Source organism: Fukomys damarensis, unplaced genomic scaffold (assembly GCF_012274545.1).
Source record: "Fukomys damarensis isolate Sample0158 unplaced genomic scaffold, DMR_v1.0_HiC HiC_scaffold_12, whole genome shotgun sequence".
Lineage (NCBI taxonomy): Eukaryota > Metazoa > Chordata > Mammalia > Rodentia > Bathyergidae > Fukomys > Fukomys damarensis.
The window spans coordinates 40,904,560-40,930,854 of record NW_022900924.1 but is presented as its reverse complement, the minus strand read 5'-3'; the positions used below and the strand labels follow the sequence as shown (position 1 = coordinate 40,930,854).

The window sequence follows — 26,295 nt, the reverse complement described above, 5'->3', positions numbered from 1 at the left end:
GGACAAAATGTCTTGCTACATTTCCTACTTCCAGTTTTTTAAAGCTAGGCTTTTGTATGGTAACTTGTTGTTTATACACAGCAACAATATACATAATGGATTTTCCCAAACAGCATTCTAGCTTGTTTTTGCCAATTTGCTCCCAAAGTCTCATGCCTCCATTGATTATTTATTGTGTAGTTGTTTGGTAAAAACTAGATAAAACAGAGGCAAAGGGGGAAGATGTATACTTAATACCAATATGTTAGTGTTAGATGAAATTAAATAATGTGTTGACAATTCCATCACAAAATTCTTAGGGATACATGGGCTTTTGGAGTTTCAAATGGAAAATATTTTTTGTAGTTGAGGTCAGCAAAGCCATAAATATCAGTATTTATCTAATAACCAACCCATTACAGGAAAATTGTACCGTAAACAGATTTTTAACACTCTAATTTCCAAATGAGCGGTAACTTCAAGTTTATTCATCCAAACATTGAATTAATAATTCAATTACTGTCTTCATTATTTTTCTTTTCTCAAGCATTTATGTAAGCATCTATGAAATGGATGCACTGAAATGTCAAACTCAAGCCCTATTTTCTGATGAGGGACCGCGGAGGGGCTAAATTTACAGCTCATTTCAGTTGTAGAACGTTGAGATCCCATGATCAAGCTACTGTCTGTGAAGTGGCCCATTCTACAAATTAAAAATCCAACCATTCATATAAGACCTGTCGATTTATATTTTTAAATAAATTTCCTTTAAATAAAAGAATGCTAACGCGCAACCCCTTAATATTATAATAGTTCGTTTGGTTTTCTGGAACATCTTCTTGTTGACTACTGAAGGCTGCTACACATTTGCGTAGCTTCATGATGGAAATCTGTCACAACATGATTAAACATATTCACTACAAATGAAATTTATAAACAAACCACCGTTAAGGGGCAACGCGAGGTGCAGAGAGGTAGGAAACGAAACTATTTCCTTAGATTCTTTCATGCTCAGGCTTTCCCTGACAAGAATTCCCAAGTCCCAAAAATCCCGGAGAAAAGAGCAAAGCACAGTGAAAAGTCCCACCCTTAAACCCTCGAAAAGAGGCGACCCGCCCACCTTTCAACCAACCCAAAGTCTGGTTCTCGGCCCTCCCACTGCAGCAGCGACCTTACCGCCTCCTTTTCGGTCTCCTTTTACGACAGTTTTCCGGCTTAGTTTGCGACTGCTACTGCCGTAATTCGTACTGTACTTGGGAGGTTTGTGCTTAGCGGCGGTAGTTGTGTCGCTTTCTGGCAAAGGCAGGTAGTTGGGGGCAATGGCCCGGGGCTGGGATGAACCGCTCTCCCAGTGAAGGCGGAGAGCTGGGCAGAAACATGGTGAGTGCAGCCTTCCGGTGTCTCCGACGACCTCTCCCTCAGATGCTAACTCTGAGGTGAGGCCTCAACCTCACTTTCCGGCTTCGGGGAAGTGGAGCTGAGGTTCGGGTCCTTACTGAGTCTGTGGGTAAAAGGTTTAGATCTCCGGGGCCTCACAACCTCCACGACACAAAACTGTTGGTGCAACCCTCGTTGGTCTTTGAGTGTTGTTCCTTTCCCGCTGTTCCTCGGCGGGAACTCCAGTCAGTGGTCCCGCGTTCTGATCTCTGGGTGCGAAAACGATGCCTTTAAGGTCAAAGGCTGTAGTGGATTTGGAGATTAGTGGAAAGGTGTTTGATTTTTTTTTTTTTTTTTGTCCTTCCCCTAACACATTCTCACACTTCATGCTTCCCTTTGCACTGTCCTTTCCCTCAGGCTGTTGCTGACAGCCCTAATCCTGGCTTTCTGAATATATATATTTGGGGCTCTGCCATAAAACAGTGGAGGAGTTAGCATCAGAAACTGAAGTTACACCCCCACGTTTAGTGTTGAAAATCTGACACTTGCAGGAACTCAACAATTTTTCCTTCTGCAGCAGAAACCTTATTTCCATTGCTCTTGATTGACCTTTAGTGTGACCTTATTTCCCTGCGGGTGAACCTTTTCACTGCAGTAGAGGTAAATAAGCAAGTTGGTCCCTCTTCTTCCGTAGTGAAAAAGCTCATAGGGTTATATGCCTCTTCTGTAGAAGTTGCGGTAGTTTTAAAGGTTAGTTGATCAAAACTTTTCCACCTTAAAAATCGTTGATCTCATTGCACCTTTAATGAGTTTGGATGGGAGAGAGGGCATGAGGAGAGTGAAAATTAAAGAGCTGAATATATTTTTCCCCCTTTACCAGGCCAGTACAGTGGTAGCAGTTGGACTGACCATAGCTGCTGCAGGATTTGCAGGTTTGTTTATGGTTTGGATGTAGAAATTAAGTGGGGAGCCTGGGAATTAACTTACTTACTCTGTTGCTTTTGGTTTTAGGCCGTTATGTTTTACAAGCCATGAAGCATATGGAGCCTCAAGTAAAACAAGTTTTTCAGAGCCTACCAAAATCTGTAAGGCTATTTTTGCTAATTTTATTTCTTGTTTGAAGCCTAAAGCTGCACTTAGGAAGGGTGAATTTACAAACATCCCTGAAGTTCAGAGTGATTGCTTGTGGCCCCTTCTTTTGCATTCCACAAAAAGAATGTGGAAGTTGGAATGAGGCTACACTGAGAAATCAAATGTTATGAGACCGTTAAGGGGCATGGTGTTAATCATTGTAGAATTGTGAAAGTTAGTATTACTGTTCACATACTTTTAACAACATTTTCATTCTGCTTTCTTGCCTTCCCTCACCTTCTCTGCATCAAAAGCACAAAAAGATCTAACGTGATCTATTCTTAACGTGCATCCCTGGCACTCCCTAAGATACTTAGCACAATTACGCAGGTACAGTAACCATACTCTGCAGTCAATTAAATGTGTGAGGATGAAGTGATGCTATTACCAGTGTAATAGTATATGTAGCTATAAGATAAATTATACTGGCGTCTATACTTTCTGAAATCAGTGTAGTTTCTCTTCATGAGGGTTTTTAAGGTGAAAATGGAGGTGACCATATTTAGTGTTAATTGTTTAGGAGCATTTTAAAGTAAGAGCATATCAGATCTTTTGGATAATTTTCTTTTACCAGTGTGATTTCTAACCTAATAAGGTAGCATGACTTTCTCCACATCATAAAGTCTTGTTTTAGTGGTTACCTTGAACTCAGAAGACCTCTTCTAAATATTATACGTGATCAAAACTTTTATCTAGAATATGGCTGAATGGGAGGTCTTCCCTTCACTCCTGAATGAACTAGTTTTGAGACACTTCCTGTTGTTGAACTGTTTAGTGATTGATAAAAATATTTTTTCTACTTTGTAAAATTGAAATACCACAGGAATTGTACATCAATTTCTCAGAAATGTCTTTTCTACTGATGTTACAGACTTTTAGCAACTTTATTAATTTTGTAAATGTATTTCTTTTCAGGCCTTCAGTGGTGGCTATTACAGAGGTGGGTTTGAACCCAAAATGACAAAACGGGAAGCAGCATTAATACTAGGTGTAAGGTAAAATAATTTAAATATTGTTTTTCTACAATAAGTATAGAGAATTACTAGAGAAATTTTGTCCCAGGAAGACTGGTATTTTCTTTTGGTCAATGGAGCCTTGCTGCTCCTTCTTCCGTGTACATATTAAAGGTGTGAACACTTACTTATACAAAAGTCAAATGAGAAGCCACACTAGGACAAAGCACTTTTTCACTTATTGAAGACAACATATTATCACAGTGCTGTGTTTGTTCTCTGTAACTGAGTAAAACATTTTCTGTAGTGAAATTCTGCCTTCATTTCCAAATACGTAAGTGTTTTCCTTTTTATTAAAAGGAGTTTGTAATGAATGTTAATGAAGTCCAACTATATTTTGAGAATGCCTTAAAGGTATGGTTTGGTTGATTCAGAAAATACATTTTACATCTTAAGAGTCTCAATTTTTTATACCGTTTTTCTGATTTGTTTCACAATCTTTAACTGCTTTTTGTGTACAATTTTTTTGTTGTGGTCCAGAAAACTGAAGTAACTAACACCTTTTCCTTTTTAATTAGCCCTACTGCCAATAAAGGAAAAATAAGAGATGCTCATCGACGAATTATGCTCTTAAATCATCCAGATAAAGGTAAGTAATCATTAAATCCTTCTTTGTATGTTCCTAGAATAACTACTATTGATAGAATAACTTTTTCTCTAATTCTTGATTGTTGTAAGGGAGTGTGTAAGCAGTCTCCCAGTCTATTTTTAGTATCTTAAATGAAATGAGTGAAATATTTACAGAATGACCAGATGTAAGAATTACTGTAATTTGACAGTAATAATAAATGTTAATGTTTTGAGATCTACAATTCTGATAAAATTCACTTGGAGTAGTGCTGGTTACAAATATCAGTTTTGGTTTTTTGTTTTTTTTTCCTCTCACATTCATAAAGAAAGCAAATGCTGGAGAATACCTAGTTAGAAACTTATAGACTATTTTATTTGCTTCTGACAAACTTTCAAGAAGCCCTCACTGCATTGAAATCAAGTAATTCCTCTGAACACCAAAACATAGAACATAGAAATCAAATTCCAGTGTGCTCATATAGGAGAGGTCTTTCACTGAAAGGGTTTTAACGGCCGGGGGTTTAGCTCGGCGGTTCGGGGGCCTGCCTTGCAAGCGCAAGGACTGGAGTTCAATCCCTGGTACCAAAAAAAAACAAAAACGGTTTTAACACTTTAAAACAGGATTGTCAGTTGTTTGGCATTTGACCTCAGTATATGAAACTTAGTTTTTTTGTTTTTATTACCTGGTGGACTTCTGATATTTTAATAAGTGTAGGGTAAAGCCCACAAATTTGCATTTCTATCAAGCTTCGTGATGCTGCTTGCTGCTGTTTGGACCACAGTGCTCCGTAAGATTAGTAGGGGTAGAAATAGAGAACCTTATGAAAGTACAGTTGATCACAGGAGAAAAACTGAGGGCATAAAAACAATCTGAAACAAACTCAGGTCTTCCCAACAAAGAACCCAGAAGCTGCTGAGAATATCATGTTTTCTTTGTTGTTTCGGTACCAGGGATCGAATTCAGGACCTTGTGCTTGTAAAACAGGCAGCAGCACCGCTGAGCTAAATCCCTGGGCCTGAGAATATCATGGTGTTAAGATAACAATAAATTGATGCTTATTCATAACTTGTAATCATTATGAATAGACTTATTCTACTTCCAAAGCACATATATATTTAAGATATGTTAAAATCCTATTTGTTAATGAAGCTTTCTAAAGATTTCATGTTGTGTATATCCCCTTCATATGGTGATCTGTTGGCAGTATCATTTTTTAAATAAAAACATAATTTCTGTTGATTCCACCTCATACACGGGATCTTTGAAGTGAAAGTAGCATTTTACTAAACAAAAATTTAAAATCTACATCATAACGATTCCTTTTTCCTTTCTTTCTATAGGAGGATCTCCTTATATAGCAGCCAAAATCAATGAAGCTAAAGATTTACTAGATGGTCAAGCTAAAAAATGAAGTAAATGTATGATGAATTTTAAGTTCATACTAGCTTATGTATAAGACTACTAACTTTTTATAATAAAACACCTCTGAGCTACAATTTTCTTAAAATGGTTTAGCATAGCTCAATCAAAGCCTTGGTTTAATTTTATTTGAGCATTTTAAAATTAGATTACAGGTTATTATTTGGATTAATATTCAATAATATACAGCATATATATGGAAACATTGTTCATTTCTGTTCACTTAGCAAGTAATATGGTGTCTGTGTGCTCATCAGGGTAAAGTCCTTGTTCTTAAGGAGCTCCTAGTCTAATGAGAGACAAATCTGTAACTAAAATATATGATAAGTATGATGTAATTAACATAAAGTGTTTAAGTAGTTTAGAATGTTGGAAAGAAAAGTTGCTCAATTACAACTGGCCCAACTCTTTGGAACCTTGTATGTAAAAATCAATTTACCCACACTGACTTAAGAAATTACCTAGGTAAGTCACTGACCATTCTGATTTACTAAATTAAAACTATAAAAATACAGTAAAGGTTTGAAGTATTTACATTGTATTCATCCAGCCCTTAAGATACTGAATACTTATAAATTTTTCCTAAACACAATCCAGGTTTTGTTATTGTTATGACCAAGCTTAAACACTATTGGTACAACTGAAATTCCCTCAGTATCAAAATATTACTTACCTGAAACTACTAAGAATATATATATACTAACAAATTTAAATGACATTTGAATGCAAACAACTTTCATCCTAACATAAAATACTGTATTTTACAATCTATATGCTTTTCGTTGTTTTAGTTTGTTTGGTACTAGGGATCGAACCCAGGTCCTTGCACTTTCAAGGCAGGCAGCAGAACCACTGAGCTAAATCCCCAGCCCCGAATCTATATTCTTAAATAATGTATTTAGAGGACCTATAGAAAATATCTGAGGTAAATTACCATTTTTGATCCCCAACAATAGTATATGTAGCTGTAAGATAATTATATTGGCGTCTAAACTTTCTGAAATCAGTGTAGTTTCTATTAATGTAGAACACAAGGGTTTTTAAGGTAAAAATGGAGGTGACCATATTTAGTGTTAATAGTTGTTTAGGGGCATTTTAAAGTAAGAGCATATCAGATCTTTGGGTTTATTTTCTATTGGGTACCTTTATTTAAAATCTCATGACATAGTGTGATAAAGCACAAGCTTTTAAAGTTTTTGTGCAGAATAAAGTTATTTTGAGATGTAAGGAGTGAAACGCATAGTTGGTTTCCATTATTTGCAATAGTTGTGTTCTAAAGTTGTAAATAATTAGCAAATACTCAACAATTTTTGTGGAGGAGTTGCCGATTCCTCTGAGCCTCTGGTCATATTCTGTCAACCAGTCATTACATACCTAACTTTGTATTATGCATGTTTCTGTTTAAGATACCTTACTCAATATATTGTTTCTCAACACTGAACTTTTCTATGGCATATAACTCACCCTTTGCATAGCATTCATTTCTTTGCTTTTATGAATACAAGACAGCACTTTACCATGGCTGGAAGTCATCTTAAAACAAAAATGACAAAAAACACAAACATGAAATTGGACACTAAATGAATCATAAAAAGGATACTTGTTTTTAGTATAAGAGCTGAAACAAAAAGACGTTTCCCCTTTTTTTTTAACATTGCCTAACATGCCTAATTTTAACATTGCCATTGTTGAAACTTTGCCTTAACAGTGCTTCAGTTTTGTCTGTCAATGTTCAAAAATGACCAAAACAGCACGTCAGCTGTTGATTTTGAGATAAATTTTAGTGAGTAGCTGAACTCATAAATAGAATCTGATGACTAGTTTATTTCAGAAAATTTCTGTGAAGATATTTAAAGGAAAAAAATGTGTTCATATGTAATCAAGCATTCACTGTAAAAGGGAGGCTTAATGTAGCTATAAGGACTTTTGAGTGTTTAATACAAATAACATACCTGTTTTAAGAGAAGTGTTAAAACAAGAAACCACTTTAAAATACTAAGGAGCACAGTAGCTTGCATTTTTCTCTCACACTAATCAGTTTTCTCTGGGCTTCGTTTCAAATAAAATTCAATTTCATTGAAAGCTGTTTGGCAAATGTCATCTAAGAGCTCTATCACAGTGGGGTTAATTTATGCAAATATGATCTATAATAGATCCTTCATCTTTTAGTGGTATTTTCTTACAAAATACTGGGTACTGAACATGCTAGCATTGTACTCAGAACACTTTTATCTCCCTATGTACATTTACATGAGAAACTGGGGTTTAATGAAGTAACTTGCCTGAGACATGCTAAGAAAAGCTGATTTCTGACAAATGTAGACTTCCATGCTCTTCATCTGTGTGGGCACACGCATTTGTGTGTGTGTTAAAGGAATGGTGGAGATGGAGCTCACTGGCTGGGAGGCCCTAGGTTAATCCCCACGTTTTTTTGTTTGTTTTTTTTTAAGTTAAAAAACACTTAGGAAATACTAGGGACGGAATTCAAGTCAAATTTCTGCAACAAGTGAACCATACGCTAAGGATTAATGCTTCCTCATTTGAAGAAAAGGACAAGTAGAGACCTTGACAGTAAAATTTCTTTCATTCTGTGTAACTAGGGGAAACAAACCCAAAGCAAATTACTTCTAAAGTTACATAACTACTGAAATTAAAGTTAAACCAAGTGTCTCCTCCAGTTCACCATGTTCATTTACAACTTGCTTCACTATATTAGCTCCCAAGCAGTTAAAGAGTTGGCAAGGGGGTTCTGTCTTAAGACTTGGCATAAAAGGTTTCAGCAGCTCTCAATCCCTTCACTTTTGTTAACGTTAGTCCTAGGATGCTGTATAAAAACTTTTGTTGGGCAACAAGTAATCTTGGAGGTTTACTCTTTTCTCACTTTAAGTGAATTCTCTTGCTTTCAAATATTTTCCAGATGATGGAGTACTTATGGAAGTATTAAAAGTCATCAAACAGATCATTACTTCATAAAAATCACACCATTCAAGAAGTACTGAGAACCCTTGTGTGAAAAACAGGTGGCATGTAAGCCCCATAACTATTTTATTCTATAGATTGTTTGCCTAGAAAATTTGGGTGATTCTCTGCCATCTTATTAGCTCTAAATTTATAAAAAAGAGGAAGAAGACAGCTAAAAGCAAAGTGATAACTGGAAAAGATTAGGTAACTATCTTAACACATAGTAAAACCCTTAACATATTAACTGTGCCATACTAAAAAACTATAGTGTATCAATGCTGTGAAAATGTATGCTCTTAAAAAAAAAAAACTTTAATCAGAAATATAAATAAAATTCACTCAGCCAAAATGCTTCATTTAAAGGATTAGTAGATTTAATCTAGAATACTGGGTTGAGTTTTTTAAACTGATGACAACCTGTAACAGTTATTTTACAGTTCAGACATCTGTAAAAGTAATTTTGAATATAAACAATCCCAATATACTGATTCTGACAATGTAAAGCACGGCTAAGGAACTTAAAAGAACCAAATAGGGTAGAAAGATGTGAGGTAAACAAAAGTTTTAAATATTTTAAATGCCCTTGATTGTGTTATATCATAATCCTGGACTGAGTAACCTTTCCAACAACCTTAGACCATCTAAGCACTTGTTTTTTATTGCACTATTGTGCAAGGTGTTGTGTAGCTGCATAGAACCAACTGTTACCTTAACAGGATGTAGGAAGCATTTTTACCTTTACCTATTTCACCTGACCCAATGGTAACTGTCTATTATGGTATAATCTGGAACATGTTCACACCACCTTAATGTTAATTCAGTTAATGGAGTATCACATGTAATATTTAGATTTTTCTTGAAATCAGCCAAGTCATCTGAAAAAATGAAGCTCCAAGCAGCAACTAAATATAAATCTAGAAAACTGCTGGGAAATATTTTTAGGAAAAATAGAAACTAAAAAATTAGTAGGTACATTTTACAATTGCTTCATTAGAAGGGTATAACTTTGCAGAAAATACTAAAACAACAAAAAACGGATGGACAAAGAAACCCAAAAAGATAGGACGTGGTATACTTAATAGAATTATAAAACTAAAGAATTCTTTTCCTCATGTGGTTATTTTGCAGTTGTTTTGGCATTCAACTAGTTTGAAATATCTGGGATGAATCAATACTGCTTCTGAAAGTACTGGGGCACATAGTTAAAGGTCACTAAGGGTCTGACAGGTGTAGGCTCCAGTTAATAGTAGGAGGGCCCTGATGAGATCAAGTAGCCCAGCCCCAGCTGGAGGAAACTGAAGTCAGAGAAAAAGTTTAGTGAAACTGTTGCTTCCCAATTGTGTACTTACCTGTAAGATCTTTTCAAATTATCAGACTTTTGGAAATAAACTATAAAGCTGCATTACAGGCTTTCCAGGAGACTTCACTAGGGTTATAGGCATACACCACATATGGTTCTGATAAGCCCTTTTAAACAATGTATTATAGATTATATGTACTTCCATCACCTAGTAATTAGGGGTTTTCTGGATCTTTAAACTCTTTATTGAATTTCTATAATAAATATAATAATTACATTCAATCATAGGAAACTGTCAGTAGTTGGTCACTTTTGACCTATGCAAGTGGTAATTTCCTATTACCCCACCTACTATGTAATCATTTCAACCAGCAGCATGTAGTTTCACATCAGCACTACTTGCAAAAAGTCCATAGCAGATGGCAATTACTGCAGCAGTTCCTAAAGTAAAACTCAAATGCTATCGTAGGTTGATACTGGGTTATGAGCAACAACATTCCATTTAAGCACACCTTCTAAAATGGGCCAAGAAATTTCACTATATTCGAATCCTCATGAAAAAGATGAGATGTAAACCATAAGGCAAAGATGGATTTAAAGACTTTTAACATCTTACCCATTCCAAATCTAAGTTCCAAGTTCCTTGAAGCCCTATAGAAAATAGAACTATTTTCCTTTACTATCATTCTCTGTATCTTTTTATTGTACCGGGGATTGAACTCAGGATCTTGAGTTTGTGTGGCAGGTGATAGAACCACTGGGCTAAATCCGCAGCCCCTACTATCACTCTCAGTAACTCCCTAGTCATCTGAGTGGCACAGAACTTAAATGCATTACAGCGAGTTTTCAATTTATTTACTCTTTGTATAAACTCACTGTAGACAGTCTGTGAGAATACCAATTAATTTGAACCTCAAAAAAACGTTTACAGAGAACAAAGTTTCTCACTACAACACTCAGATAACCGAACCTTACACACACACACCCCCCATAGAAAACCCGTCAAAACAGCAAACAGCTACAAAAATGCCTGTGACTTCAAGCACAAATGTGTTGGAACCTTCCTGCAAAGAATCAGTTTAAACAGAAGGGTGTGATTCTTAACAGCTTAGAGTTTCACTGTTCTTCAGGTCTTACTTGTATCACTTGTACATACTTCTATAAAACAAATAACTCCTCCAGTTTGTCCTGCAGTATCTATCTCAGGTAAGTTTCCATGCATTCAGTTGGTGAAATGTACTGCTTCATTAAAATGCTTATTTAAAAATTAAATTTGTGTATACCTACTATAATCACTCTGTGTGACCCATTAACAAAAGTAATACTTTGCAAAAGAGTTTCAAGCCCTTTTGAAGTTTTAAAAAAGCACCTAAATTACTCACTGGTCTCACTAGGAATCCAGAAAACCAGATCATTTTTGTTTCCCACATGCTTTCTGCTCCTACATGGTCCAGTTAGGTCTGTTATATGACAATGGCTTTTGAGCTGTGCAAGATATTTCAGAAAAAATTTTTTCTTGAATGCCTTTTATTAGTGTAAACTAAGAACTGTATTCCCACTGAGACACCTCATCTAAATAGGATAGCAAACAAAAAGATGGAACCCTCTCAAAATCTGAAAGGCAACCTGAATCAAGAAGTTACATCTGGGGAGTGACCTTTTCACTAATATTTCTGAATCTGTGTGCTGCTTTAAAAAGTGGTCCACTTACCACCATTCTTCAAAGTACACATTTCTTATAGAACAAGTCACTGGGTTTAGTCATTTGCAAAGTAATGAAATCCACAGTTATTTAACACTGTTGTTCTGAAGAAGTGCTTCAGCTATACATACAATTGTTTCTTAAAGAAGTAATCTTTATAAAAAGATTTGTAATGCACATAGGAAAGACAATGAAAAATCATTTCTTCATACCACATTTGCTAACTTGGGGATGAACTAAAATTCTTTGTGGTCTGCAGGTATAATTCAGTGGTATATTCTAGCAAGTGGAAAGCCCTTGCTTTAATCCCAGCACAGTATTATTTTTTGAGTCAAGATCTCACTGTGTGTATCCAGGTTGGCCTGGAATGCATACTCCTCCTGCCTCGGCCTCTTAGAATTGCAGATGTGTACCATCATGCCTAGCTTACCAAAATTATAAAAAATTTAAATTTTGTAATCCACTTATGCAAAAAAACTAAGAACAAAAACTACCAACAACTTTTTAGCTTTGACAGTTAAAAATTTTAAGTAGCAACTTAAGAATTTTAACTATTCAAAAAAAAAAAAAGTAGCTGGGCATGGTGGCGCTTGCCTGTAATCCCGGCACTTGGGAGGCTGAGGCAGTAGAATCACCAGATCGAGACCAGCCTGGACTACATAGTTCCAGGTCAGTCTCAACTACATAGTGAGACCCTGTCTCAAATTAAAAAAAAAAAAGAAAAAGAAAAATTTCATTACTTATCCCATAAGAATTCTAACAGGCCCGGTACCAAAAACAAAAACAAAAAAAAATTTTTTTTTAAAAAAAGAGTAGCTGGGCGTGGTGGCACATGCCTGTAATCCCAGCACTCAAGAGCGGCTGAGGCAGGAGGATGCTGTGAATTCAAGACCCGTCTGGGCTACAGTGAGTTCCAGAGCAGTCTGAAATAGTGAGACACTGTCTATTAGGGGCTATCAAAAAAAGTTTTCATGGAAAAACACATTCATTATTAGCACACTTTATAATATATTTGAAGGCTAATTTTGTAATATATACTGACTGGGAAATTTTTAATTCCTTATACTTCAGTGCCTATAAATCAAATTCACTTAATACTTTTATGCACATAAAAGCTCTTTTCAGATATCAAATAACAAAACTAAATGACTGTCTCTTCTTGTTCAGTGGTCAATGTAGTATGTTGAAGCGAAGACCTCCCTAAAGCCTGTAATTACTGCAGGTGATCTCACAATTAAACTATAAATTACTTTCTCTAAATAAAGTGGTTTCTCTTAACATAAATTTCATGTAAAAGTTTTTATCTTCATAAAACTAAACCTTCAACCAAAATATCTAACCTGAATGATATTCAATCGCAAGTACGAAAACTTTCATTATTTCCCTGTGACTCAGGGTCAATTACTGGCCTATTCCTTTCTTTAAAAATTGTAATAAAGAATTAAAAAGGAAAAGTAAAACTCTGGTTTCTAATCACCCCTCCCTTTCAAATGCCTTTGATTAGCATTTGATACAAAGATCTTTCCTCTAATATGAAATGTAATATAAATACCCTAGACCATCTACTCTCACAGCTTAAATTTTAAGTATTAAGATTTCATGGAATTCGTTACAAAATGATTAGACAATTGACATGTTAATATTACATATGAGTAACAAGAGATGCTTTTGAAAAGCAATCAAAGAATACTATTCTAGGCCTATAAATAGCTCAAACTACTATTTTTAACAATTGGCATTAAAAAGTAGCAAGTTAAAAATCAGTAAATGGAAGATCAAAGTTTATTTACTACCTGCATACAAAAACATATTGCACATCAAACAACCAAAATTAAAAAAAAAAAAAAGGAAAAAAGGAAAAAAAAAAAAAGGAAAAGATACTATACTAATGACTAACATGTAGTTTATACAGAATAAACTTTCTGGAAATTGATCTTTTCAGTAGTTCAGGTTATGTCTGAATGGACATGACTAATTCAGCTTAGTGTTTTAACTAAAGCTATGTTTGATTTTTAAATACTGTACACTTTAATAAATAAACCAAACAAAGCCTGTAGAACAGTCACTGCCAATATCACCCAGTGTCCCTGCAGATGAGAGTAACAAATGTATTCCAGTGGTCTGCAGACTTCCCCCTACATACAGCATTTAAAAAACACATTAAGACAGACCAGTTTCCAGACTAAACTAATGAAGAAATTACAATTCAGTGCAAAATACTTTTAGACTGCATTTCATTCTAGTTTTCCTCAGGTGAAGAAGTGGTTGCATATTAAAAATGTAACAAAAGCTGCTAATGCTTTCATAAAGAATATGTTAGGGATCCCACCCCACCCACCTCCCCCAATCTCTGCCATTTTTGAAAACAAAATAACATTTCCTATAGCCAGCAACTTTTTTTAATGTTACATATACTATTCTCAAGGCACATCTGATGATATATTGTATAACACAGTTGGTGTCAAAGTATGTTTACATATGATTTCTTCAGGATCCCTCCCCTTTCTGAATTCCAAATGGAGGAACTGAAAGTGCGATGTAAAGACTGGCGATCCATATTCTATCTTTGGCAAGCTTGTACAAGCACTATTGTAAATGTAATGTAAGAGAACTGTAAACTAGGAACTTCTTCAGTTTATGAAACACCATTTAGGACTGCTGCTTCTTGAGTGTTTTCTTCTTTTAAGGTATTAATCTTTTCTTCTCCTGGAGTACGCTGTAGCTTAGGAATTTCATCGCCAGAAGCACTAGTTGGGCCATTTATTGCCTTTTCTGAAGGACCATGCTCTTCAATCACATCTTTTACCTGCCGAAAGGAGATGACTTTATTAAACTGTTTATAAATGAAATCTACAGTTGAGGAAAAGAACAGCTACATAAACACTGATTACCTAATGAACTTGTTTCAAATCCTACAACAGATCGAAGAATCATAACACCCTTAAATTTTACACCACTGGGTCTTTCAACTCTGTAACATCAGTACCTAGAAGTGCCCAAACCACAGAAAGCATTGTACTGTTTAATGAACCCTGTATCCAATTTTATTTTAAACCAACAGCGCATCGTGTAAATGAAAGTGCCCTAAGTACAACAAATAATCACCTACTTTACTCACCTTTTTGAAATTACTTATATATCAAATCCCTGAAAGCATTTAAAAGAACTGAAACTTTTTAAAGATTTATATCTATTTCTGAGCAGAGATATACAACAGCCTTATGCTCACCAAATTAAGCAAGTCTTTATTATACCCAGTATTATTGGGCAGATTAAATTTTACAAATGTTAAAATTCTATCTGAAAAGTAGTTCAGAATCAAGCATGCATATCCATCTCCACAGTTACCTGGGGCCAAAAACAAAATAAACAGTCTTTTTTTTTTTCTTTTTAAACTAAAGTATTCGTCTATTTGGGGAAACAAGTGATCATACAGTAACTTAAATTTTAAAAAAGTAAGCTAAATCATACCAAAAAAAAAGAAGAAAAAAAGAAAAAGCACCTACAGGTTAAATTCTCCTTACCATTTCTTTCTTGTTTTTAGCCAAAGTTTCCCTTGGGAGGTTTCTTTGTCTGCTCTGAGACTCAGCTCTAGAAATATAATCTGCAACTGTGACTGTTAAAGATGAGAAAAAAATTACAGGTGTTGAAAAAATATTTCTGAAGTTTATGGATAAAAAGTAATTTTACTATTAAACTAATGGTGGGTCACCCAATTTCAAATTTTTAAGCTGGGTACCACCTCAACCAAAAACAAAGCTTGAAAATTTTGACTATTATTTCTAAAAGAAAATTTCAAGCTGGAAATAAGAGGAAATCTAGTTAATTCCTCTTTCCCAAGAATCCAGCTATTTCCTTCTTGATGAATCTAAAGTTGTGGGACAAATATGCTGTTGAAACCCACAACCAAGAATAAGAAATGCAAATACAGTGTTCTAAGCCAAGATAAGTGTGTGCAACTACAGCGGGTGGAGAAAAGGAACAAAGTTGGTACAGGCCATGATAGAATGTACTTAATTTGAAATTTTCGAGATTTATTCATGTCAGTTTTGGTTTTTAGAGGGGGAAAAAAAGCCACATGTAGTATTTTGTGAAATCATTCTGATTTAACCATCTGATTTTCTGATTTAAAGTAAGTGCAAACTAACAAACCAAAGATAACATGACCACCCTAAAGATGTAGAAAATGATCTGGTTGAAAACAGGGCCAGTGTGAATTCAGTGACCAGCCTCACCTCCCCAATTTGCTAGTCTTGCTAGGGACTGACTGGAATGTGTGCTTTTGCAAAAGAAGGGGAAATACCCTAGTGTTAAGTGCTGGCCTCACTACTCTCATCTCAATTTCTTTTTGACTTTATACAGAATTCATTGATGTGAAGTGATACCAAAATAATCACCTTTCTTTAAAGTTAACTTTTCCATTGCACATTCAATGCCTGGTATGTAAAAATGTAGCATACAACAAATTATGGGAATTATGTAAAGAATAAAAAGGCACTACTAGGGTATGAGGAAATTTAGTCTACCCAGTTCAAATTTTATGAAACTAAATCATTTTGAGATAATAAAAATCTGGACAGTATGTACAATTCAAGTATGAATTAATGTACTAACATTAAGTTCCAAAAACCTCAGCACCATTACTGAAATCCTTTAAAATCATAAACAACTTAAATCAGAATTTATAATCTAGAAAACCACTAGATATTTCAAATCTAAAACTGCTTTTAACAAATTATAAGTACACTCATTTCTTTTAAATTGTTTATCAAATTAATGAATTTATAAATAAATTTAATAATCTACCGTATTGGGAAGGGGATGTTATCATAATCCACTTCATTAAGATAGCTACGTACAGTGACCAAGCCATATTGACAATCATACTAGCTAGTTTGGGGAGCAGCACAAAGAATACTTTGTTTCCACAGTTCATCCCTTCCTGGAAACCCTGCTGCACAGACAAGCATACTAAATTTATCTTTAAACAATTCTTAAACCTTCCCATACACTATGTAAACAGATGGAGTAATAATACACTTCAATGTAGTTATGAGTTAAATTAAGAGCCATCATAAAATATTAACAGGCACTTAGCTGCAGTACTCTCCCAGCAAATAAAAGGGAGACAAAAGATTAAAAAAAAAACCCAAAAACTTTTATATAGCCAGCCCTAATAATAACAACCTTTTTAAAACTTCAATACAAACTAATAACATCTTTAAAGTTATCTATAAAAGTACAATCTGTGTAATAAAACTTGGACTCAAGACCAAGGCTCAGCTGACAACACTGTATCAATATTCTAAATGTTGTAAAAAAAAAATTCAGTTCCTAATTTATACTGAGTAACAAATTTTGAGCAAATAGGAACAAATAAAATGATGGTATTTTAAAGAAAATACTGATTGGACTCTAGAGGCTGCCTTCCCTAGAACTGCTGCTGAAAACATGGAGAAACTTTTTAGCACTTCTTTCACCTAAGTTTTTTTTTGGGGGGGTGGTGCACAACTAGGAATGCAATCCCAAAGAGCAGAGAGTAAAACAGGAATAGATGCAGGATAGTAATACTGAAAATTCCTCATTAGTCAAGTTTCAATACCATTTGGAAATATCTGCTCTTCCTGCAATAAACCTTACTATTTTAGTCCCGTTATGGACTAAAACCGCTATTTGCCTAATAAGTTGTTGTTAACAATTTAGACCACATTTGATATCTTGAATTTTCTTATTTATAAAGTAGACCCAGAAAATATATATTTACTGCTGTGCCATCTTCAAAAAAATGAAATGTATACAATCTCTGCATCTAAAATACATTTCCAAAACTAAAGGAGAATGGAAAAAAAATAAACATTTTCTGGATACTTTCTATTTTGTGGGTGTCCTTTTAAACTTTCCAAATATCTTTAGAAATGAACTTTCCAGAATGGGAAACTATACCTGTTTACTAGTTTTCCCAAATCTCTCTGTGTGAACTCAACACTGAAGATGCAAGCATTCATATTATCTGGGGTAAACACATGAAAAAATTGTTTTGGAAAGAATGCAAAATTGACTAGTTTGAAAGGGGTTTATTTTGGTGCACACAATTTCTTCATGCTGAATATACATATGACTGTACACAGGAATTGGAAATTATGCTCAAGATAATATACACAGAAAACAAGTTTGTTTGCAGATACTAAAATTATGACTACATAAAATAACACTGAAAGTAAATTTAATTTTAGTTAGTAAGTGTAAAGAAAAAAGGCATCGCACTACAATAAAACAAAAATACAGCATGCATTTCACGTATTAGGAAGCTACAAATATATATTTTTTTAATTGAACTGCGGGTATTACAATTCCCATGAAAATGAGGTGCTGAATTGATAGTGAGCAGACACCATGCAAAAGCTGCCCAGTTTTGCCAATCAACCTCAGTTACAATCTACAACAAAGTCCCTGGGATGGCAAGCCCCAACTCCAATGTGAAGAATCTGCCAAGTGAACAAAGCAATAGTCTTCTCAACAGTATTTCCATGTGAAACATTAAGACACAATCAGTTCAGTGAGACTTAGGACCAGTTACTAAACATTTACACTGAGAGAAGAATGCATTTTCACTTTAATAGTAGTCTTGTTAGTTGAATAAACATCTATGCAAAGTAAGTTTTTAATGTATATACACACATGTGTACATGTAAATATATTTACAACACAGACACATGACATTTTTCTTTCATGCTTGTGACCTGACATCAACAGGTCCACTCAAGTTACCTGGCTGTCTATCTTCTGCCTGACCCCTGAAACGACGCCTGCGGCTACGATTGCGTCGCTGGGGTTTTTTTTCACTATCATCTGTAATTGCAAAGTTTACCATGAACTATTCTGACAAAATAAACAAGCAAGCCAGAAACAAAAACAAAGTATCTTTCCTTTTTCAAAACAGTGAAAAGAAACTCTAAACATCAAAGTAAAACATATAGTACTGACATGATACACACTTGTAACTTAAAGCATTCCAAATAGATTAAGATAGTATAGTTTTGACTCAAATCTCAGACTAAATTATCATCACTCAGGGATAAAGTTTTCCTCTTGAATATAGTTTAGGTTTAGCCCTTTGGAAATTAATGCTCATTCTTGGTATATGTATTTTCTCAACGGTACTGTCTATAATAATTTTACATAGACAAGCTGAAAACCCATTTTGAACTTGAGGACAGTAACAGCAGTATGGCATCTGTATAACTTAATGGCATCAAAGGGCAATTTAATAAACTCTTCACTCTCAAATAATGTAACTGACAAATCTGAGAACTAGACATACCAGTTATCTACCTTGAAGTAAACACTAAGAAAAAGTTATTTGTGAACTGCATACTTTTGAAAAAAATTTCACACATTAAGTTTTTATATATGTGACTGTATACATCTTTTCTCTAAATGCTTACATACCTAGCCCATTTTCATTAACTGAAGCCGTATCAGATTCAGTCATTCCATCCATGAGAACAGCATCTTCATCAGTCCTTCGTCTACGAGACCGCCTACGACGGTTAGTACTGTGATGAGATTCGCTGGCATCAGTGTCTGCAGTCTGATCTGATTCTGTATTATCAAGTAAGCTGTATGGATTGCTGTCTGGATCTTTGAGCACTATATTCATGTCAGAGGCAAGAAATATTTATTTAAGAGTGCTATAGTTATGAATGGTTTGAAATATAATGAACTACATCAACTATTAAACTTCACTCACCCCCCCCATTAAAAATAAAATATTTCTGTCTAATTAGTTTACCTGGAAAATAACAAAAGATGGTTTATTATGAAAAAAACCTAAAATGATGAAAAATTATAAAATAAAAGAACAAAAGCCAGCTTCCTAATATTTCCTTTGACTTGTTTTGGGGAAAAAAAATATATTTATAAATATATATATATCTATACCCATAGGGTTCAGTCACAGATCATGAATTACTTGGGGGGAAAAAAGTACTGCAATAAATATACTTTTTTTCATGTCATTATTCCCCAATATAGCATAACAACTATTTTCATGACATTTGTATTACATAAGGAATTATGGGTAAACTAGAGACAACTGAAAATAAACAGGAGGATGTGCTTAAGTGCATGCAAATCCTATGTCACCCTGTATAAGGGACTTGAGCATCTTCAAATTTTGATATCTGTAAGAGGTCCTGGAACCAATCACCCACCAATACCGAGAGATGACTGTATTAGGAAACACTGTATTACATGCTAGTTCACAATTCAAGGTATTTCTGCCCAAAGGCTAGAGAAAAGTGAAGAAAAATAAATATTCAACTAATATGAATTAATTCTGAGGGCTTCTGTCTTCTTTATGAAGTTCAAGGTGACTGCTACTTCTCTGTGTGGATGTTAATGCACTACTTCCAAATAACATTCAGCACCTATACTTCATGACATAATAGAAACATGTTAACTATGAACAGAAGCATCAAGAAAAGCCCATACATAACAGCAAACTAAATAGGGTTGAAATACTAACTGGTGACAGAACAGATAATGTTGAAATGAATGTCAATTTGTACTTCAACTATAGAAACAAAGCATGAAAGCAGAGTGAAAGTGGAAAAGGCAGTGTTTCAAAATACAATTCAAGGAAAATACTCATCTTACCTATGTGCATTTATTGCCTCCAACAAATTATAGAAGAAATTCACCTAATCACGATTTTTCCTTCCTAAGTATCCTTTGGTAACAGCTAGCAAGCTAGCATCTTTGCAAAAGACACTAAGTTTATCCATTAATCAAACACTAAAGTACATTTATTTTACAATTGAGCATACTGTAATTTTTGTAACACTTAGAAACAGGGCAATGTATTAAAGTATAAAAACTACTTTCCTGAAAGCCTGTAAAAATGAACTTAGGTTAGAACTAAATCTAAAAATGTTTTTTAATTCCCTTAATTTCATGACTTATTATGATTTGTAAGCACACTTAGCACATAATGTATACATGCATAACTTCTTATAATATTTAATATATTATATAAGCATTTATGTGCATTACATTAAGAAAAATGTGGTCTTAAAGGAGTATAGTAAATAACAGTAAAGCTGTATCCTTGAAATAATCTAGTCCACAAATCCCTATCAATTCTTTCTAGAGCTCTTACATCTCCATATAACTTTAAAAATTTTTAAATTTTCAAAAGATACAAAAGTTGTTTATACACCTCAAATCTCTAGTCATCTATACGCCCCTCTTTATACCTCAATTCCTCAAATAGGTTTTTTCCTAAGCACTGCTTCCACAATTTCAATTTTAAGTACACAAAAGTATTTAGATCTCTCCGGACATTAGAATTATCTGGGTCTGGCTAGTAAAGTGACATAAAAACTCAAAAATTATAAGGAAAAAGGATTACAATTACATAAGCTGTCCCAAACTGAAAGTATAAACACCTGACCCTCAAAACACTAAGACAGTGATGGCGAACCTTTTAGAACTTTCAATGATAAAAACAGCCTACTGTGCACATGTGTTACTTGTTCACCACCACTTCACTAAGAAAATCAGCCTTCCAAAATAGTTCCGACATGAAAAATTTTAAGTAGACCTTCAATGAGAAACACTCTTCAAGGCTTTTCCTACACTGATTGCTATATAGTCCACCACTCTCTATTTGACAGCTAAGTGGAAAGAGTAGCTTCCAAGTATGGCTGGCCTACAGAGATAAATTAACTTTCCTACAATTAAATTCTCTACAAAAATGGATGCTAACATAGTATATAAAAGACTACCAGAACTGATGGAGGATTTGCCACCACGTGGTCCACCTCGACCTCGACCCCCTGAAACACTTCTGCCTCTTCCTCCTGGACGTCTCCTGCTGTCACGCTGATGTCGGCTCTCTCGATCATCTTCTCCTGCCAATGACCAATCACTCAGCTCATCTTTACGTTCAGATTCTGTTTCAGAGGGGTTAGACAGCTCAGAATTTGTACCTTGGGAAAGAAGAAAACATAAAGCAGTTAAGAGTCCTACTTTTTTAAAAGTGATTAAATTTTTTAAAAATTATTTTCTATAAAATATCCTAAGAGCACACTAATAGCCTGTTTTAAAGAAAACTAAATGAAAATTAAAAACAAATGGGAAGCTGGGTGTGGTCACACACATCTGTAACTCCAGCACTTTGGAGGATCACAAGTTTGAGCCCAGCCTGGACTCTGTCTCAAAATAAAAAACAAAACGGGTCAGGCATGCAACACAGTATAAAAGGCCATGTGTTCAATCCCCAGCATCACCAAAGGGAAGGCAAAAAAATGAAATGTCTTAACTGAGGTATCAGGTGTAAATATATCTACTAGTCAAGATAGAGTTTTAAATGAATTGCTTTGATGTGGAGTCAATAGGATAGTTACAGAAAACACTTAAAAATGTACTTAATGTGGAGATTTGCAAAAAGTTTCTGGCCATTTGCCTGTTTTAGTAGCTGAAATTATTAGTGCAAGAAATGTAACTGGTAACATCTGAAAGCAAACCATATCATATACACAAAAAGTTTTCATTATACAGTACAGTGATTCCACAATTAGATTCACCAACTCTAGAGCAGTGTGGGGAATCTTTTAGAGCTTTCAATGATACAAAAGCCCACTGTAACATGCATGCCAAAGGTTTGCCCCTAATGCTCGAGGGTGTGTTTTTTCACATTTTAAACATCTTTGGAATCCAAACATTTCTCATCATGGATAACAAGCCAGAAGTATGTTTTTTTAGCAACTGTACATAGCATAATATGTCCTACTGCCTCAAATTAGAATAAGGTATTTGAGAATATTGGACAATTTTAAGATTTCTAAGAAGACATCTCTCACCTGACAACAGAATCAAAGCCATGACCGGTGGGATGAAATTTCGGTATGACTTGTTAAAATTTACAAAATTTGTAGATGGTCTTTAAAATATGAGATTGGGATGTTACAAATTTAACCATTGCAAAGATTTCATGAGAAGTCTATAATATTAATAAAATTGTGATCAGTGTCAGATGCACTACAATATTCATTCCCACTCATTCTTTGTTGGTTCTAGCATGCCACTTCCCTCACAACCTAGGTCAATTTCTAGTGTCAGACCACTTTAAATGAAAACAAATCTTTCCTTATTTTTTTAATAGTATGTATCTATCACATAGTTTATAATTACGTTGTTCTCTATTTTTTCCTTGTGAAATTATTTCAAAACTGGTCTATGATATAAAATGAAAATTCCAGACCTTGTTATTTCTAAATTTCCCCAAATACCTAGTAACATTTAGATAAGAATTTTCTCTTGATAAATTTGAATAATTTTATAATTAATTTCCTAATATTTCATGAAATACCTGTAAGATGCTTATACTTAAAACTCCATGCACTGGACAGTAAAGGCAAAACAGACAAAATCTTTATGGACATAAAGTTAATTCAGTGCAGGAAATAAGTTATAAACTTTAATAAATGAAAGTTATAAACTTAAGAATACTGGACAATTTTAAGATTTCTGAGAAGGCATCGCTATAGAAATCACCATAAATATTTCAATTTTGTACAACATAAACTCAAGATCCAAAAAATAAAAATGATTCAAATACTAACTGAATTCTAAATAACTCTCACAATTTAAAACAAACTTCAAAGCAGACTTCCCCTCTCTAAAATGTCTACCTATCAAGATGACCTTCAAGGTCGTTATGTGCTAAGCTTATGAGTTAAAAACACATTTTATCAAATCCAAGATGACATTAATTTTAAGGTATGTCCTGTGTGCCACTCAAACAGACAACATGCTAAATTTGTGTCACTCAAGTTAGGACACATACCACCTTCAGAGATACTACACTATGAAATATTTCTTTTTGCACTCACACAATCATCACCTATAAATCCTTCTAATAGAAAGTGTTTAAGAACATCTATAAACTCAAAATACTTTCTAAAATTCAATAGCTACTTCAAAAAATTTAATGTTATTAGTTCTACAAAGATTCAGATGTAAGAGTGCCACCTACTGAACAATTTGCATAGCTTTCTCCATTCCAAACAATGTTATTTTGCCATGACCCTATGAATTTATCTGCTTTAGACAAAAGCATTTTGCCAGAGTGACCACTCATCATTAAGTGGATTTCTCACAAGGACTAATAAAATTATTTGATAAATTCATCATTCGTCATCCAAAAAGCCAGAGTCTGATTATTTTTGTTATTATTCATCATTCACTATCCAAAAATCCAGAGCTTGATTTCTGTTATTTATGCTTCAAAAATTAAGAGTATATTCAACTTCAATTTTGGTTACTTGCATTGCTTTTTGTGTTAAATTTAAAGAATACAGTAATAGTTTACAATTCTCAGTCCTCTGCAGGGAGAACATTTCTATATTTTACTGGAATTGTACTTTTTAGGTTTTTAATATAAGGTTTACTAAAAATACATCAAGAAAATAATAGAGACAGATACAGTACTTTAATCTTTCACCTCAGTAAATAATGAAAGGTAAGAATAGTGTAAGTTTAATGGAACTCTAGTATCATTCAACCATGAAATTTGGATCCAAAACTTGTACACTACAATTTTGTTGTTTCTATTTTCCTTCAATGCTATATGTTTTGTAAAGGCTTATGAGACATTTCCCAAAACAGAATGGACACAGGAAGAAGGAGGGGAGGGAGGGAGGGAGGGAGGGAGCGAGGAGTGAAGCCACTGCTAAGATCCAAGTCCAAATGTAGAAAAATAAAACAACTCCAATGCTGAAGAAAAATAAGTAAAAATTTAGGGTTAGAGAACTGTTACCTATCACCACTGCATCAGCCCCTTCCTACTAGGGTAGGGACCCATCCACACAGTGAGATACATTTTGTAAAAATACTCAATTATAAAATGTTAATTAGGTTCTGACTTTTCATGTCTTTCATTTTAGTGAAACACTACACAAAAATAACATGTTTTGTTAATGGAGTAAGATCTGCTAAATGAGTCAAAGTATATTTTAAAAACTACTAAAAATCTCCTATATGTAATCTTGGTGAAGCCATTAGCATTACTGTTCATTTTTACTTTTCTTAGGGTATACTAGATGATACCTACTATAATTTATTACTGGGCTTTTCTTAGGATATACTAGATGATATCTGTATTAACCTATTACTGGGCTTTTCTTAGGATATACTAGATGATATCTATTTTAACCTATTATTGGGCTTTTCTTAGGATATACTAGATGATATCTATTTTAACCTATTATTGGGCTTTAATTAGAAAATGTGAAAAACTGTGTTAGGCAATTATCTGGAAAACAGCTTTAATATATACGTTCATCCTAAATTTTAGAATAAACAAGAGTATGAACTGCCAACATAAAAATATGCTTGCTTTATTAAAAAATATGCTACATAACTTCTTGGAAATGACAAGCCTTTTACTGTCATTAATATATAAAGTATACCATCATTACTAAGACATGTATCTCAGACCTACTTTCCACCCTCAAAGCCAAGTTTGACTGATATACTAATTAATCACATGTAAAATATGTAGGAGTGCCTAAACTAGAACCAATACTACTACAAAAACTACAAAAATAAAAATGCTTTTTACCATAACCGGAGGTGTAATTAGGGCCCCGACGACCTCTGCCTCTTCCACTATAAGACCTAGAACCTTGTACAGAAGAGACGGTACTTTCATCAGTGGCATATCCTTTCTCTTTTTCAGGCCCTCTGGTGGAAGAAGGTCTGAAACCCATACCAATCTGTCGTAGCTGTTCATCGATCTGTAGGCGTTCCATTCTTAGCTGTTCCACTTCCTATAAGCCAAACAAAAAAGGGTAAATCTTTTTCCATGTACTTTTCTGGTGTCTTCTAAAACCTAGAACTAGAATTGTACTCCCTACTACAGAGAAAAAAAATCTATCACCTTGGATAGTTACATGGTAAAGCAACACTGTGCTCCTAGTAAACACAATTTACAGATTATTTGATTTAATTCAACAAACATCTATAAAAGGCTTTAGTGTGTGCCAACCACGCTGCTTTGAGCACACAATATAAAAGGAGATATAGACTCTATTCAAAGAGATGTTTAACATAGTGTTAACTTATTCAATTGCTAATAATTATACAGTGTTATCAAATTTTGCACTTTTAAGAGTTAAAACTCTAAGTACAAGTAATATCTATGAAGGTACTATTAACAAGCTACTTTTTCTATTATATGACATCTGAGTTGTGACCTAATTAGTAAACCTGATTCAGAAACTGAGATCATGTAGGATGTGAAGGTACAGCATCTGAAACAAAGTTCTTTGCTAAAGTAAACAGGATACTGGAAGGTAAGTTTGGAATGACAGTCTGAAATGCAACTGGCAATATGGATGAAATTCAAAAATAAATGCTATCGTCTGGGCACTTCCAACACATTAAACAGCAGCAATGATATCAGACTGGATGGAAAATACACTAGAAGCACAGTGCACATGGGGATATTACTATATTTTAAACCACAGAAAATAAGAAAAAAAAGAGAGAAAAAGTAGCAAATAAAAATTATATTTACTATTTATGAGGGATTACTTTTTCTTAAGTTCCCTTGCTCTTTATAGTTGCTCAAAGTTAATTACCAAATGGGAGCTAGAGATATAGCTCAGTGTTACACTGCCGGTTTCCCTTAAGATCCTTGATTCAATCCCCATCAACACACACAAACACACATGTACAAGAAGAATTAAATGATATCTATGAGGACAGTTTAGCTGGCTCAGGTAAAAGTCCCCAAGGAAGCCTAACTTTACTCCTGGGTCTGTGTATCCATTTT

The 26,295-nt window shown here is 34.3% G+C and overlaps 2 protein-coding genes across 7 annotated transcripts in view; one reads left to right on the top strand and one right to left on the bottom strand.

The window, feature by feature from the left end:
- The first annotated feature begins 1,206 nt into the window (after positions 1-1,206).
- Positions 1,207-8,807, top strand: Dnajc19 (DnaJ heat shock protein family (Hsp40) member C19). 2 transcript variants are annotated; one of them, XM_010616238.3, is made up of 7 exons: positions 1,207-1,359; positions 2,237-2,288; positions 2,368-2,441; positions 3,403-3,482; positions 4,019-4,089; positions 5,412-5,489; positions 8,408-8,807. In XM_010616238.3, the coding sequence occupies exons 1-6, from the start codon at positions 1,315-1,317 to the stop codon at positions 5,480-5,482; spliced, it is 393 nt and encodes a 130-aa protein (XP_010614540.1). In that variant the 5' UTR covers positions 1,207-1,314; the 3' UTR covers positions 5,483-5,489; positions 8,408-8,807. The 2 variants fall into 2 exon arrangements, with proteins under 2 accessions (XP_010614540.1, XP_010614539.1); XM_010616237.2 differs by lacking the exon at positions 8,408-8,807 and having other exon boundaries at positions 5,412-6,261.
- A 4,883-nt stretch (positions 8,808-13,690) lies between these two features.
- The window catches only part of Fxr1 (FMR1 autosomal homolog 1), a 63,765-nt gene continuing 51,160 nt past the window's right edge, over positions 13,691-26,295 (bottom strand). Inside the window, exons 11-17 of one of the 5 annotated variants that reach the window (XM_010616235.1) lie at positions 25,231-25,288; positions 25,081-25,143; positions 21,242-21,445; positions 18,903-19,103; positions 18,222-18,302; positions 14,978-15,069; positions 13,691-14,259 (exon numbers count right to left, since the gene is read on the bottom strand). In XM_010616235.1, coding sequence (XP_010614537.1) covers positions 14,089-14,259; positions 14,978-15,069; positions 18,222-18,302; positions 18,903-19,103; positions 21,242-21,445; positions 25,081-25,143; positions 25,231-25,288 — 870 coding nt within the window. In that variant the 3' untranslated portion in view covers positions 13,691-14,088. Of the gene's footprint in view, positions 14,260-14,977; positions 15,070-18,221; positions 18,303-18,902; positions 19,104-21,241; positions 21,446-25,080; positions 25,289-26,295 lie in introns of all 5 variants that reach the window. The other 4 variants (XM_010616233.1, XM_010616236.1, XM_010616234.1 and 1 more) reach the window with 4 other exon arrangements.

Coding starts and splice junctions, on each gene's coding strand:
- Dnajc19 (XM_010616238.3), top strand. CDS start 1,315: ATGAACCGCTCTCCCAGTGAAGGCGGAGAGCTGGGCAGAAACATG. Junction 1,360..2,236: donor GAGAGCTGGGCAGAAACATG/GTGAGTGCAGCC, acceptor CCCCTTTACCAG/GCCAGTACAGTGGTAGCAGT. Junction 2,289..2,367: donor AGCTGCTGCAGGATTTGCAG/GTTTGTTTATGG, acceptor TTTTGGTTTTAG/GCCGTTATGTTTTACAAGCC.